This window comes from Colobus angolensis, unplaced genomic scaffold, assembly GCF_000951035.1.
Source record: "Colobus angolensis palliatus isolate OR3802 unplaced genomic scaffold, Cang.pa_1.0 Scaffold287, whole genome shotgun sequence".
NCBI lineage: Eukaryota > Metazoa > Chordata > Mammalia > Primates > Cercopithecidae > Colobus > Colobus angolensis.
This window is the reverse complement of record NW_012116121.1, coordinates 1,784,716-1,802,003: the sequence shown is the minus strand read 5'-3', so window position 1 is coordinate 1,802,003 and position 17,288 is coordinate 1,784,716. Positions and strand designations below refer to the sequence as shown.

The 17,288-nt window shown below is 37.6% G+C and overlaps 1 protein-coding gene across 1 annotated transcript in view; it reads right to left on the bottom strand.

The window, feature by feature from the left end:
• The window catches only part of ZNF407 (zinc finger protein 407), a 460,868-nt gene that overhangs the window by 140,281 nt on the left and 303,299 nt on the right, over window positions 1–17,288 (bottom strand). Inside the window, exon 8 of the mRNA XM_011948924.1 lies at window positions 7,718–7,896. Coding sequence (XP_011804314.1) covers window positions 7,718–7,896 — 179 coding nt within the window. The remainder of the gene's footprint in view (window positions 1–7,717; window positions 7,897–17,288) is intronic.

Sequence of the window (17,288 nt, the reverse complement as noted above, 5' to 3'; positions counted from 1 at the left end):
TGACACTGCTCCATAGTGTTAGGCAGATAAAGGAAGATATGCGTACTGAAGAATACTGGCATCTAGTTATTCTTAAAAAGATGAAATGTAAAACTATTTTATTTTTATTTATCTAATCTTGAGACAGAGTTTCACTCTTGTCGCCCAGGCTGGAGTGCAATGGTGCAATTTCAGCTCACTGCAACCTCCGCCTCCCAGTTCAAGCAATTCTCCTGTCTCAGCCTCCCAAGTAGCTGGGATTACAGGCGCCCACCACGACGCCCAGCTAATTTTTGTATGTTTAGTAGAGACAGGGTTTCACCACATTGACCAGGCTGATCTCAAAGTCCTGACATCAGGTGATTGCCCACCTCAGCCAACCAATGTGCTGGGATTACAGGCGTGAGCCATCACACCCGGCTGTAAAACTATTTTAAAATGTATCATTAGAAAGCTTTGAAAAAAACTCTCTTTCAGTATATTATTAGAGAAAAAAGAGGTGGAGATCAGGTCAAAGATCTGCTTCTCAGTAAACAGTATGCTTACTGACAAATACCCACAAATGCAATTTTCCTGGATACCAATTACATTACTGAAAACACTAGGATGATGAAAAATATTGTTCTGACATTATTCACTCATAGATTATGAAGTATGTAAGAGAGTTCCTTCTAAACTTAGGAATTCCAATAGGCATGAGAGTGAGAAAGGGAAAGAAGAAAAATTATCAGCTATCAAAATACCAAATGTGTTGAGCCATAATGGACATCAAGGGTACTGCTATGGCAGATAGCACAGGAGTATTTGGACGGGAGTATGAAAGGAACAAAGACATTTAGCAGCAGTTAAGAAAAACAGTAAATTAACCCATGGATGATGTCTGAGGTTAAAGAATCAAATTGCTGAAGTGTTAATTATTTTAGGAAGTCTTTTGTTAGTGGTGAAGTATCAGGAGACTGGAAAACAAGGAATCCAGTCTGAAGGTTAAAAAGAAAGAGAGGAGAGGCTGAAAATTATAGACCTGTAAATCTAACATCTATATTAGGAAATAAATTTGAGATGATACTTATGGATGAGCTTAATGATACATTTGGAGAAGTACAATTTAATAGGAGTGAGTCAGCACGGATTTACCAAAGGCAATCATGTCAGGAAAAATTTCGTTCCTTTTTAGGTTGAAGTAATAATTGGTTTATGTAAGGAAGAACCAATGAGAAACTGTCAGGATTTTCTGAGATTTTTGGACCTTTTCAGAAAATGAATTATTGTACAAAATGTCATGACATGTGTCAGAGCATCCAACTAACAAAAGGGGATGAAAGCAACTGGGTTAAAAATAGAGGGCCAAGAGGAATTTGGGAGAAGACTGCATTCTATTCTACAAGGTTCTATGTATTGAACACTAATGGTTCTAATTAATGATGAAGGAATTTTTTTATGTAGGAAATTTGAATATATTGCTAAATAAGGGGTAATGGTTAAGACGAAAGACTATAGCTGTTTTACGTTAACTGCAATAGATTAAGTAAATGGGCTCAGAGGTAGAATGAAATTTCAGCTGCCTAAGGATAAAGAGATGTACTTGGAAAGCATTAAGGAATCAAATAGATTTAATTTAAATGAACAGTTACCATGAGGAAGAAAAAGGGACTTGGGGTTTTGATGAGAGTCAAATTTTCAAATTCTTATTCTTATAACTGGGAAGAGGCAAATGTAGGGAATGCAGTTAAATAATACACGTTACAGAGAATACAAAGTTGATCATCTTAGAGAAGAATACAAAATCCCCAATTTTTGAAGAGAATATGATAATTTCAAGTGTTATCACTCTGTACAGGTAACAATCTAATAATGTACATCCTTATATGACCAAGTCTTAGCATATGTAAAAACTGATGAAAATAAAATCAATTGAAATGTGCTACAAAAGTATGAGGGTAGAAAAATAAAGGAAATTAAGAAAAATACCATATCATTACATAATGCTCAATTCTCCCTGAAAAGAGAACGCTTTGTAATCATTACCTTTGGAAAAGACACCAACACTTACCACATTTAAGGTCTCAGAGAGAAATAAGAAATAAGTAAATCAACCGCATAGCTTTGATGCACTGCACATAGGCTCAGAAAGTGACCACCACTACCCGTGGGTCTTCCAGTGGGCATTCATTCATGAGCAATAAGTGCTATTTCAATAGCAAACAGGCTCCTTGAGCCATAAAGGCATAACTATAAGTCTGCTGCTTGGAACTGACGAGAAAAAAACATCTCTTTCTTCTTAGGCACAATCAGAGAAGGCTGAGAAACCTCTCCTCAGCCCTCCCGGTCTGGCTTCCCTGTCTTCACTTCCCTTTCTCTGGTGTTATGTTTAAAGCATTGTGAGCTATCCCTGCTGAAGTGAACTATGCATGGGGTCAGACTGAAGGCCACTGGTGTTGTAAACACACACATGCATTTAATTCTTCGTCCAAATGTAGTGAATGAGTACCAACCTTATTTACGGATGGGCGACGTGGTAGAAATATAATTGTTAAAACTGAAGAGATCAAATCAAGATAATTTTTGAGATGAAATAGATTTTACAAAATAGAAGAAAAATCATACAATGACAGAAACCTATTTTTAGTTTGATGTCGATTTTGTGAAGATTTATGTGACTGTAAAATCTCATCATATTAGATCTAGATCAGGCCTAAATGAACCTCTTCAGAAACTTGGATGTGGAGAAAGGTATTTTTTTTTTTTTTTTTTTTTTAGGTATATACAGAATACAACTCATAGAAGAGACTTTGATGAATATCTCAAATTGAACACAACCATGTCTCAATATTGGGATTAAGAATCAGAATCTTACCAGCACCACTGTACTTTATTCAGCGACTGGTGCCCACAAGGGAAAATAAACTCTGACTTCTAACATCATAGAGTAGTTTTATCTGTTTTTATATTTAATATAAATGCAATCATATAAAACATACTGCTTGGTGACTGGCTTGGTTCATCCAATGATATGACTGTGAGACTTATTTCACATTGTTGCTTGCACTTGTAGTTCATTCATTCTCACTGACGTATTCTATTACGTGAATATACAACCTTTGTACATTCTGCTTGAGGGACATTAGGGTATTCTGGAGTTTTGACTATGATGAATATACCAATAATTACATTAAGTATAAATACTAAAGTAAAAGACTAAATATTTAATGTAAAAGATAAAAATTGCCCCAGCAGATAAATAAAATACAACTATAAGCTGCTTATAAGGAATCTGGTATAGGTATACCAATATAAAACTCAGAATTATGGCAAGAGATATTGCTACTAAGAAATATTTCATAATTATGTGTGCGTGTCTGTATCTAAAACAACCCTAAGTCCTGAGTACTTGGTGATACATCTTCAAAATATGTAAAGCCAAAAATAACAGAATTTTAAAAGATAAATCCACAATTATAGTAGGAAACTTTAACATACTCCTCTTAACAGCTGACAGAACCGGCATTTTAAAAAGCACTAAGAATATGACAATCTGAACAACACAGTGAACAAACTAAACATTGTAACTGACATACAGGGAACAAACATCACTGGTGCCAAGTATTCTTTCCTGAGGTGTCTCAAAAATTTACCGAAACTCACCATTTGCTGGGCATAAAAAAGTCTACACAAATTTTTAAAGAATTAAAATAATTCAGATTATGTTCTGTAGAAACAGTAAATTTAAGAAGTCGAATTGTGTTATTAGTTCAATAGTTTTAAAACAAAGATGACTAGAAAATCTCAAACTACCTGGAAATGGAATATTACGTTTACAAATAATAATCCATGGTTAAAAAAAATAAAGAAACTTTGGGCTGTTTATTTTTTTAACCATGGATTATTATTTGTAAACGCAATATTCCATTTCCAGGTAGTTTGAGACTTTCTAGTCATCTTCTTCTTAAACTATTGAACTAATAACACAAATCGACTTCTTAAATTTACTGTTTCTACAGAACATAATCTGAATTATTTTAATTAATTCAAGACGGATTAGAGACTTAAATGTTAGACCTAAAACCACAAAAACCCTACAAGAAAACCTAGGCAATACCATTCAGGACACAGGCATGGGCAAAGACTTCATGACTAAAACACCAAAAGCAATGGCAACAAAAGCCAAAATTGACAAATGGGATCTAATTAAACTAAAGAGTTTCTGCACAGCAAAAGAAACTACCATTAGAGTGAACAGGCAACCTACAGAATGGGAGTAAATTTTTGCAACCTACTCATCTGACAAAGAGCTAATATCCAGAACCTACAAAGAACTCAAATTTACAAGAAAAAAACAAACAACCCCATTAAAAAGTGGGCAAAGGATATGAACAGACACTTCTCAAAAGAAGACATTTATGCAGCCAAGAGACACATGAAAAAATGCTGACCATCACTAGCCATCAGACAAATGCAAATCAAAACCACAAGGAGATACCATCTCACACCAGTTAGAATGGCAATCATTAAAAAGTCAGGAAACAACAAGTGCTGGAGAAGATGTGGAGAAACAGGAACCCTTTTACACTATTGGTGGGACTGTAAACTAGTTCAGTCATTGTGGAAGACAATGTAGTGAGTCCTCAAGGATCTAGACCTAGAAATACCATTTGACCCAGCCATCCCATTACTGGGTATATACCCAAAGGATTATAAATCATGCTGATATAAAGACACATGCACATGTATGTTTACTACAGCACTATTCACAATAGCAAAGACTTGGAACCAACCCAAATGTCCATCAATGACAGACTGGATTAAGAAAATGTGGCACATATACACCATGGAATACTATGCAACCATAAAAAAGGATGAGTTCATGTCCTTTGTAGGGACATGGATGCAGCTGGAAACCATCATTCTCAGCAAACTATCGCAAGAACAGATAACCAAACACCGCGTGTTCTCACTTATAGGTGGGAATTGAACAATGAGAACACCTGGACACAGGAAGGGGAACATCACACACTGGGGCCTGTTGTGGGGTGAGGGGAAGGGGAGGGATAGCATTAGGAGATATACCTAATGTAAATGACGAGTTAATGGGTACAGCACACCAACATGGCACATGTATACATATGTAACAAACCTGCATGTTGTGCACATGTACCCTAGAACTTAAAGTATAATAAAAAATAAACAAATAACTAAAAATAAATAAAAATAAAAATAAAAAAATAAACCGCTTTTGTCTTGTGCTTCTTATCTGGCTACAACTAAAATTATAACTCACATATAGTCTTTCATGCTCTGGAATATGATATAGAAAATGATACAAAAATCATTTTACTGGTTGCCAAAAAGGATTGAGAAAAAAACACAATGAATCATCAACTTCTGCTAGAGAGGGAAAAACAAACTGAGCAACCATTTATGCTAAAGATGATCACGTCAAACAGTTTACATATAGTATAAATGATCCCATTTAGATGGCACACACATTCTGTGCGGTAGGCATCACTATCTCCAGCTTTGGAGGAAGACTGAGATCCACAGGGTTAAAATGCAGTTTTTAGGACCAGACATCAAGAGAATGATCAAGCTTAAGTTGGAGCCCATCCTCTAGGAAGGTCACGCCTACAGCTGTACAGCAGGGACTAGGGATAGTTCATTCAAGCTCAGAGACACTTGTGTTTACATAAAGACTTGAATCAGGGTCTCCACTGAACTCCAGTTTTGTGTTATTTGTGTGATTACATCACATAACTGCAGTTACACACCAATGTAGAGATACCAAGGGTATAGCACATTTGCACACAAACCTCTTTCGGCAGAACTGTTTTCAAATAAAAAATAAAATACCTCACTTTAATATATGAATTCCCAAATATTATCTCAACTAAACTTTACATTATCTCAACCAAATCACAGTATTTACAGTCTTTTTTTTTTTTTTTTTTTTTAAAGATAAGTAATGCTTTTATTTTTCTCTTATTTACTCACTGTACTTTAGGGAACAATTCGTTTTCCATGTGTAACTGGTATAATAGGAGAGGGAGACAGATATGTCAATCTTGTACCTGGAAAGGAGGCAGAGTAAGGCCACCTCGAGGAGGACACTTTGCTGATGCGCACCATGGATTTAGTCCCTGTGGCCTGGCCATTGCTAGGAGCAGCTCCTTCACAGGGGGTGTTTCTGGTATCTGTAAGGTTATGGGTTCATATTTACGAAGAACCCATAGGCACTTATGGCCAGAGATATTTCAACTCGACTTTATCTGTTTTTATGAACTAAAGCTGATAAACTGTCTAGTTTCAAAACCTTTTCAGTGACAACCTCACCAAAAGTGAATGAGCAGAGACCTCTGGTTTTGTTTGTTTGCCTGCTATTCCCTGGATAGCAGAAAAATTACTAACTCACACACTCGACATTACTTAAATAAGTCAGTCACATGAACATCAATTGAGAAATATGAAAGAAAAGTAATAAGCCTCTATCTCCGTAGTGTCAAATGTATTAAGAAAACTAGTCTACCTTAAATTACTCACGTTCCTTTTAACACAGATATTTTGTGAGCAAACATTGCTTAAGATTTTGAAGCTGGAACCTCACATTTCTGGAGTGATTTATATCACAATCCCCACATTCGTACCACTGCTAACTACTCCTTCATATGGCACAGAGAGGCATAAAATGTTCATGCCCACAGCAGGGACTAGGGATAGTTCATTCAAACTCCTAGACTCTTCTAGCTTCATAGCCGTTATCTTTTAAAATTCTCACAATGACCCTATTAGTAGGTACTGTCAAGCAGATTTACATACGGGAAACCTCGGGCCTGGTGAGGTCAGCCTGCCTGAGGTCATATGGCCAATAATGAGAAGTAGGGTTTAAAAGCAGCTCTACCAGGTCCCAAAACATCTGCTTAAAGCACATCCTTGATCAATGGGCCTTATTCAAACTCTGCTGCTTGGGTTAAATCTTGGAAGGCTTCTCTGAATTTACTTCAGGGTAAGTACCTTTTCAAATAGGTCCTCTCACCCATAATCCATCATTCTGCCGCTCTGTACGGTGAGAGTTGGCACCAAGGAATACTTGCCAATTAAACAACATGTCGGGCTGGAGGAACGGATCTGCTTTCCTCTGCAGGTGCTGCCACATCCCACATCGCTGACGCCTTCCAGAGTGCCTGACTTGCCACCCAAGAGGCAAGAATCCTCTTAGCAGCCGCTCCCATCACCAGCTCTTCCCCAAACCCAGGGCCAGCCCCCTCCCAATTTCTGGGAGACGTACAGCACCGTTACCACCCACGACGCTTGACTTCACGGTCGCAGGTCACATTCTTTCTAGGCATTCGCTGGAAGATGATGGCGTCAAGAAACTGGGCATAACATTTCAAATCACAAGGATTTTTTGAGAAAAAAAATTTTAGCAATTAGTCAAAATATGAAGATTTAACAACTACTCTTATTTCAGGTCAACGATGCTTTAAATATTTACTAATATTAACTTTACAGTCATAGAATAATTACTTTGTCAGATTTGCTTTTTTGATAAAATATGGTTGAAAAGTCCTGTTTTCATAGTTGAGTGGGATAAAACTGGAATGCACTTTTTTATAGGTCTTGAAGCAGATACTATCACATACTCTACTCCATTATAATAAATCATGGTAATGTACAAATAGCATTATAACCGCTGTGATTCCATGAAATCCTGTTAAAAACAAGTACTTTCACAGTTTCTGTCCCTTACCAGCATGCAGGTAAGCGAGGTCTGGGTTTTCGATGTCAGGATGCTGTTCCTTCAAATGGTTCCGGAACTCCACAGGGACGTTGGTCCCGTAGTCACACTTGGGACAGTTGTACATCTTGACTCCTTCGTGTTTGCCAGTATGCAGAATGTGTTTGCGGATATTTTCAGCACAGTTTGACCTACCAAGTGAGACAGAAAAGTAAATCTAATTAAGGTCAAACCAATAACCTTACATTACACATAGTGACATTAGATAACAATGTCTGTATGTGTTTGGTACTATTTTAAGTGCTGTACTCACATAATAATTAGCTTATATAATACCTCAGCCCTATGAGGCTGGTAGTTTTTATAACCCTGGTATGAATTTTTCAGTTGGTCTTTTAGCTTTATTTCTAGGAAGAACCAGAAATACCAAATCCCAAGCACTATTATTTTAATATCAAATTATTCTGGTACCACTCGAGGGCAGTGAAGGTGTCAGCTGACCCTGAGAACACACCTATCACCAGTGAGGAGTGGCACAAAAATGTAAGCGCTGTTGCCTCCACTGAATTTAGAGCATTTGGGGAACAAAGACACTGGCTTTTAAGTTCTGTCAAGCAAGGTGCTTCTAAGTGGGCTCTAAAATAATTTGAAGATGGAGTTGTAGCTAGAAACAGCTCCCAGGCTCAACTCCAATATTTGGGCAACACGTGAATCCCATGGAGCTTTCTGTGATGATACAGGCTCTTAAGAGTGATGACATGGAAAACACAACGGAGGGCCCCCGTATATTCCACGCCACGGTGCCACTGAAATCAGGGGTGGGCTCCTCTCCCAGTATTTTCCGGCAGAATTAGAAATACAAGGCCTGAAATAATCAGCCAACTGGGAAGGGGGTGCTGGTTTTTGAGGCAAACTGTTCTGCTTGCTCTGTTATCCCTGTCAGTTCCTTTGCCACAGAGACTGCACGTCTAGACTCTTTCTGAATACACACGCAGAGCTGTTTTCCTTTCGTCTTTGTCATTTTTAGAACAGTAATAAAAAGAGCCCTATACAATTTCAAGCAGGTGTTGAGGAGTTATCTAGAAAGAAACAAAAAAATCACGCTGGCCTCAGATTTCCTACAGACCAAAATTAAATGCCAGAAGAAAACAGAGCAATATGTTTATCACCGTTTCCCAAAAGTATTGCTGAAGAACAAAATCCTGCAAGATGTTCTTAGAAGAAAGATTTCCATGACCAAATAAGATCAGGAAATGGTAGTTAGCCAACACATCTCACAGTGCACTTCAGAACGGGAGGCTCTAAGAAGCTGCTTCATGTAGGTCTACATTGCCTGAACACTTCTAATTCGAATTGCTTTTGTGTCTAATATTCAATTATACCATGTTTGTTTTTCAGGGAATATACCTGGGGAAATAATGGTCAAGGAAGTGAAAATGATTGTTATCTCTCACACACAAAGGCAGTCAATGACGCTAGAAATTCAAAGACTCAGTAAAGATGGTATCTATCCACTCCTGACAAGGAGTATGGGAAGTATCGTCCAAGTGAGGCAGAATTAATGTAAACAGCACTAGGAACAAATATTACCAAGACAGAGGGACAGGGATGTCCTTTCCTACAGACTCTGGACAAAGCTAAAACGCAAATGTGTTCCTCATGAGTGGGGATCTCATATTCTGGGAGCAGTCTCGTACCTGCATCCAGACTGTCCTTTGGAAAAGTTCCTGCTACTTCCCTCCCATCTCCAGGCAGGGCTTGTCATCAAATGTACATGTACAACTAAATCTGCTCAGTATAATTACATTGAACAAATCAAATCCCTCTATACCTAGGAAGAGGACTAGAAAGAAATACATCAAAATATTAACACAGCTATACTGCAATGCCCACTTACTCTTATTTTTCAAATATAAAGTTTTATATGTTAAATATATATATTTTAAAAATTAAAATAACACCACCTTTTTCAAAACTAAAAAAAGGACTAGAATAACAGATATTTTCCCAGCTATTTTCAACTTGCTTTAGGCAAAGTCTCTGTCAATCTGGGTGTTAAATTTCCCTGAGATCTTAGACTAAATACATGCGAGACAGTGAATGTATGCACACAAGCTTCTTTCTTTCATGAGTCACTGCTGAATTGTAAAACCTGCTTTATATATAAATTCCCTATTGTGAACTAACAATTACTGTAAGAGGAAAAAAAAAAAAGAGTAAGTACCTAACGCATGCCAGGTACCTCCACTGACTTGGCGCCTTTGAAGGCAAGTACGGCCCTCTTGAGGTCAAGACTGCTACACAATCCACAGAGAAGAAGGTAAATACCACAATGACAAGCTGGCTACACAGGCCGTACGGCTGGTGAGTGGTTAAGGCAGAATCCTAACCTAGGTTTTCTGTTTTCGAGGCCAGAATGTTGGTATGTTTTCAAGTACACCACAGCCAGCTTTCCCTTTAAAATTTACATATCAGAGACACTAGCACACTCTAAGCAAAGGGTAGGACTGTAGAGTCTCTTAAATGCATAATTATCTTTAGAGTAACAGCTCTGGATCATGTCAGAAATAACACAGGAAAATGTCTGAAGGTGACTGACACAAATGTCCACTTTTGTGACACTTAAAAGGAAAAGAAACAATTTTTTTTTAGTTCTTCAAGCTGGGTAAACTGTTCCAAATTACCCCTTAATTCTGCAGATTTCCAACATGTTTTCTACAGCATTATAGACACCTCCTAAATTCACCATTGTTTACTGACACTGGGGAGAGAAAACAAAAGCTACTACTGTACTTAATTAGTACTGTTTATCAGGAATGTAGATTCTTTGGTACCGCCAATACTATTTCCTTATGTAAAATGTTAGGCACGAAACATCATCAATCACCAATCATATGAAGAAATTAAAATTGCCAAAATAAATACATTTCAATGTATGATACATATTTACATGGAGAACAATATAAGCAATGAATCCTAACATTCAGGGAAGGAAGAAAGAGATAACTTTGAAAACAGATTATTTTGTTTCCAAGAAGGCTGTATCTAGGACAAAAATAAGCCAGTATCTCTCAGTAACTAAACAGCAGGTAGGATCTAACAACTGGGGGCTATTACTGAAATAGGTAAGACGTATATGGGGACTGAGCGAGGGGGAAGAATTTAAAAAGGTGGGAAGCTTCTTTTATTTGAAAATATAAAATAAATCAAGAAAGATGTGCTGTGAAAGTTGAGATTTTAAAAGGCATTAAGGACCATTCCACACATATATTCTTATACCAATATGTGCATATGCTTGTATACAGGACGTATATATACACACTGTGTTTGTATGTTCTATTATATAATACATATGTGTGTATGTATATTTGTAATTGTATGTTTTAAACATATACATACCACGAGCATAAACACATGCAGACAAGAAGGAATTGGGATGCGTTTGGGGAAATGAGAGTGAGTGTTAATGTGTATGGAGTCTCTTTGGGTAATAAAAATCTAAGATTGCTTGTAGTAATGGTTTCACAATTCTGGTACTACATTCAAAACCAAGGAAGGCTGCAATTGCAATGGGTCACTTGTCAAATATATGATCTATCTCTCCACTAAAACAAAAACGAACACAAAAGAACTCTTGTGCCGTTGTCACCCTTCTTCCTGCCACTGGAACCTTAGAGGCCACATGTTCAGGTGGTAAAGTTACCAAGAAGAGGTTCTCAGCCTCCATGGGCCTTTACCTCAGTGAGCAATACATTTTTAAGTCATTCAAATTGCAGAGTTTTGCCTGATGTGCAGCTACTGCAATTATCACGTGCTGCTAATCTCCTTCCTCAAACCAATGCTGCACAAAACCTCACCATACCAGCACACACACATGCATTCACACACACACACACACACACACCCCGATTCGAACCCTCTTTACTAATCACTGCACAGCAGATACCCTGGGTGAAGAAGAAGTAAACTAGGCCCATTCCTGAGCTAGTGTGACTCCTCCTGGCCTCGCACTGCTCCTCTGGAAATATCCCTAGACCTCATTTTATCTCTGATTTTCCCTCTTCTGCCACCTGGGACCTCCTGTCACAAGCCAAGAAGCTTACTCCTGTCACCATCTATATGCATCTTGGTGTTTCCCTGTGGGCGAGTTAAGAAATTTTTCTTTTAAGAAAATTTATGAGAAGTCAAATTTCTCAGAAAAATGCAAAGGGTTACATGTATACTCTAACAAGAAGAATGCTAGGAAGAACTCATGTCACCGTGTTTCCATCTGAAATGAACTAGGAAGAGACAGACACCGGTGCACATCTCTGAATGAAGGAGAAAGTGAAACAGGCAATGACTGGGCAGTTTCCCTGGGGATTCACTAAGAACTGTGACCTTCAATCCAGTTTCCTAACCAACACTAGATCAGTTCTATCCCCACCCTCTTCCTCTTACTCCTGGCAGCAGATGACCAGGGTGCAGAGGAAACACTCCTGGGTGTCAAGTCAGGGAGCTGGGTCCATTCCCCACGAGAATTTCAGCACCTGCAGAATGGCTCTGTGATCTCAGGGAAGTACCTCAACTCTGAGATCTCTTTTCCTTAACTGAAACATGAGGTTAGTACAGCAGACTACCGAAGGACTGAATGCAATGTATGCATTATCTTTTTCTGTATAGAAGGTAAGTGCATATAAACACAAAATCTCCACCTGGGAATTCAGAGAGTTGGTAAAAGCTATTCTTGGGCTCCAGGTTGTGGCTCCCAGTTCTAAAGGTGGGTGGGAAGTGATGGAGGGGAAAGGTAGGAACACAAACTGCACGGCTCCGAACATGCCAGCAGGCTTTCTGCTGAGGAAGAACCTCTCCTGGCCCTCACAGGCGAAAGACGTTCCTCACACTGAGAAGGGAGCCGGCTGGAAGGGAAGTGAGATTCCCCAGAGCCAAGCCTCACACTCCTCACCGGGATTCCCGCGGGACTCAGCGGAATAGAAACAGCACGCGTCGCTTTCATGGAAAAGGCATTCTAAGAGTGCATTTCAAATTAAATTTTGGAATATAACATGTTGAAAGTCTTGAGCAGCTTTGATGTATAGAATTTAAAGCTCGGGGTGACTGATTAGCAAAAGGGCCCAAGATGGGATCTATGCATTTCGGGCTTCTTAAAAAACACATTAAAGGAAATTTCTTATTCTGTTCAAAGGTAATGTATGTTAAAATAATAAATAGAACACCACAAGTACTTCTAGAACTCCACAAAATCATTAGTCGGTACTACACACTAACTTATGGCCTATGGGCACAAAAAGCCTGATGATGTTATCGAATCTAAGGGGAAAGGAGCTTTAAAATATTTGATGTTTATTTTGGTTATGAGAATTATACCACTGAAGTGGTTAAACATCAGAGCATCCAACAACGGATGTGACAAAGTCTCCCTCCAGCACTGTCTCCACTGTCCAATGAGTCGCAGATGACCAGCTAGGTACAATCCCTAATTTCTTCTCAATCCTTCGGGAGAAGTAAACACTACTTTTTCAAGCTACAGGTATGTCTTATATTCTTTTCTCAACACTCCCCTTGGCTAAATACAGGGGCACCACACAAACTGGCATCTCGCTTTTCCATGGAACAACAGAGCATGGGGCCTCACCGTATCCAACACCGAAGGGCACACTTATCTCCCCTGCACGCCCCTACTCCCACCCTTACCTTCTTTTCTCCTTTTTGACAGCTTCCTAGTACGTCAGTGTGGACATAGCCTATTCTATCTAACTGATTCTATACTGATGGGCATTTAGGATGATTCCAATCATTTGCTAGTATAAACAAAGGTTCCAGTGAACAATCTTGTAGAATGGTTTCCATTTCTCCGGGTGCCATGACAATCACATGATGACCACTGGAATTGCTTCAAATGTCAACGGGCAGGAATTCTGACAAATGCTGCCACACTGCCTGCCCTTCAGAGGAAATGCAGTAATTTACAATTCCACTAACAATGTTTGAGAGCCTGTTTCTGTGCCTGCTTGTCAAGGTAGGGGGCTACCAAATTTTAGAATTTTTGCCAGTGTGGTAGGTAAACAATAGTATCTTGAGTTTTAATTTTTACGTTGTAACTTGCATTTCTCTTGTAATCAATGAGGTTAAGTATCTTTTCAAATATTGAAAAGCAATGTCTATTTTTTTTTATGTATTGTTCATTCATATTTTTGCTTTTTTTCTACATGCTTGTTGGTCATTCTCTTACAAATTAAGGAGATTGGCTCTTTGGGACGAAGTTGCAGACTTTTTTTCTTCAGTTTCCTTTTTTCTCTTTTGACTTTGCTTACAGTGGGTTGTGAAAGCAAATGTTGATAATTTTGCTCTTTTGTTCTACGGCTTCCTGACTTGCAGGCTATAAAACAACTGTTCCAAATTTGGTTCTAGTACTTGCAGAGTTGCGTTGTATCACATTAAATACTAGATTTGATTCAAAATCAACCTACAGTGAGTTAAATGTGGCTCCAGACTGCTACTCAGTTCTCTCAATAACGTTTGTTAAAGTCAGATTTTCCCCACTAACTTGAAATGCCACCTTTGTCAGTATTTTAATTATGTAAGGCGAATTCTGGACTTTCTATTCTATCATACTGGTCTGTGTATTCACCTGTCAATTCACCACAACGAACCAGGTAGCAAGACGTTTCTGCCAGGCAGACTTCATCATTCTGCATGGCTCTTTTCCTCCCAGATCACAGCTGCGCACCCAAAACTAACACAGAGTCACTCACGGGACAGTGGTTGTCAGCCGGTGTGGCAAAAATCTAGAGTTAACTACAGTACTAGAGAGAACCGGGCCAATAATAAATTAATACCGCTATGACATACCCAGGTAATTTCTATGTATTTTTAATATGTGTTAATAATGTTATCTAACTGATAAACCAAACAGTGGAGAGCTTGCCACAGATGTTACAGGATAAGTACCCAGGAGAGGGCCCAGCACACAGAGATTCTAAATAAATATTAATTCCCATTTTCCCCAGGAAAATACACGTATCAGCTTCACTACCCCAGTTTGTTTTTTTGTAAAATGAGTGGCTGTCTTGAAATACCGGCGACGATCAGGTCTGTTCTGACGTCAGGCATGGGAAGGACTCTAGACAACAGAAAGCTCCCACAGCCGCTGCCCGAGCGGCGCTCTCACTCCCGCAACCCGCTTTCCATTGCCTTTATCTCCCCACCTCACTACTCTACGTTTTCCATGCTGCTCCAAAAAGAAAGAACTCCTATTTCCCAGGTGATTTTGGGGGAACCACTTGATGGCGTGGAGTGATTGCTCACTATTTTAGAATGCGTATTTTTTTGTGCCATGAATGGCTTCAGAAATGCCTTAGTAAATCTTACAAGGATTCACTGAAAATAATAGTAGTAGTTTAGCTGAAGGTGGGGCTAAAAGAACTGAAAATTGAATTGAGTAGGGTGGCCAATTGTTTCTTTTGTGGATCTGAGCACTCAAACTCCCTTATGTAATATACAAAAAACACTTCTTTTAAAAAAACACCGCCACAAAACAGTTAAATTATGAGACATGTATAAAAATCAATTAAAAAATAAGGGAGAGTTTGCTAAACAGAGACACATACCATATATCTGTATGGGTTGGCTTAATGTTAAATATATCAATTGCTGCTAAGGAATCTATACAGTTAACACAATTACAATTCTAACAAGATTTTTTTTGAGAACTCTTTGAGAGTGATGGTTAAATGGCTCTATAAAATAAGTAGGCAATATTTTAACATTAGTACAGTAAGAGCTATTAACAGTCAGCTCTTACTATACTAATAGTATAGTAATAGTATATTACTATAATATACTATTATATATAGTATATTATATTATATTCTATATAGATATATATAATTATACTATATACTATATAAATATATATATAGTATATTATATTATATTCTATATAGATATATATAATTATACTATATACTATATAAATATATATATAGTATATTATATTATACTAATAGTATAATAATAGTATACTATAGGGAGGGAATGGGTTGTATCACAGAATGTGATGCAGCAGTAACTTTTCTACATGTACTTATCTTTATACGTGCATACATACAGAAACATACATATAACATGACGTGTTGGCAGAGAAAGATGTCTGCTGCAGATTGAGAAAAGCTACATGTAGAACAATATGTACTAAAAGCAATTAGAGGTGTGTGTACATATACACATTCACAATACACACCACAGAAAGTCAATTATATATAGACGTGTGTGTAAAGTAACTACACATACATATAACGCATGCATATTACAATTCTACAAAGGAGTATGCACAGCACCAGGTCTATGAGGATCACACTCGTTAACAGTGACTCTGCCAGGGGGACTGCAGTTGGTAAAGCAATACAGGGAGGGAGTCAGAACACCCGCAGTGTTGTGGCTGTGTCACAGGAAAGCTCACCTATCCGTTAATTTTAATTTAAAAGTAGGGAAAAAAGACTAAACAGCCAGCCAAAGATAAGAAAATCAAATGCAAGTGAAGCACTGCATTTTTGAAAATTATTATACTTAATGAAACTCTAATCATTAAAGTGGGAAATTGAGGGTGGTATTTAGAGTGAAAGTGGCAATTAATTTCACGGGTTAAAATATGGTTTAGGTAATGCAAGGCACTACCTAGTGGGCTAAATTCTTCTGTGATAAATTAAAGAGGCTTCACAATAAATTCTGGAGAGATAACACATAACTGCTTTAAAAAGAATTATGAAACTAAAAAAAGACTTAAGTGAATGTAAGTCATATATACTTAAATAGAGTATGAACCTAAAAAATATGACTTTGAATATAAAATTAACCTTAATATTTCTAAAAGGGTCAAAAAATGGCAGTAGGGAGGGGAGCTGGAGGGAGAGTTCACCCGAATCTATAAAAGATAAGCAAAAAAACACATATATAGGATATATGTTTTGTTGATTTGAATATATGCATCTTTAAGTTAACCTATTATTTTAAAATAATATATTACTTTGGAACAACTGTTTTTACAACTCATGTTTACAAACTATTCAAACTCTTCATATGCATAAGTGTCTATCACCACTAGAGTCATTTCTGTGATCTTCTGTTTTCTAGAGCACAATATTGTCAGTCCCTCCTTCAGTATGAGCTACAGCACATTCTGACTCCAAAAATGATGTTGTCACTAGAGATTCTAACTCCAGCTATACGTGCCCAATCACATAACATTATGGCAGTTGTTTCCATTTGTCCTCCAAGAGTATATCATGAAATCCACAGTATAACCAACTACTCTACTGCTTTTTACTCCAATTTTTCTAGTTCATTTACAACAAGAGAAATATATAAATTCCTCTCCTGGAAATACTTTTTTAGAAAGGAAAAACTCTGCCTTTTATTCAAACATACACTACTAAGTAAAATAAAAGCTGAAATCATAAAGTCAAATATAGAGAGACTTGACTACACAAATACTATAAAATAATGCAAGTCAAAAGATCATAAATACAACAAAAATGAACAGAAAATACATGAAATTTGTATAAAGGTTTATAAAAATCCCTTC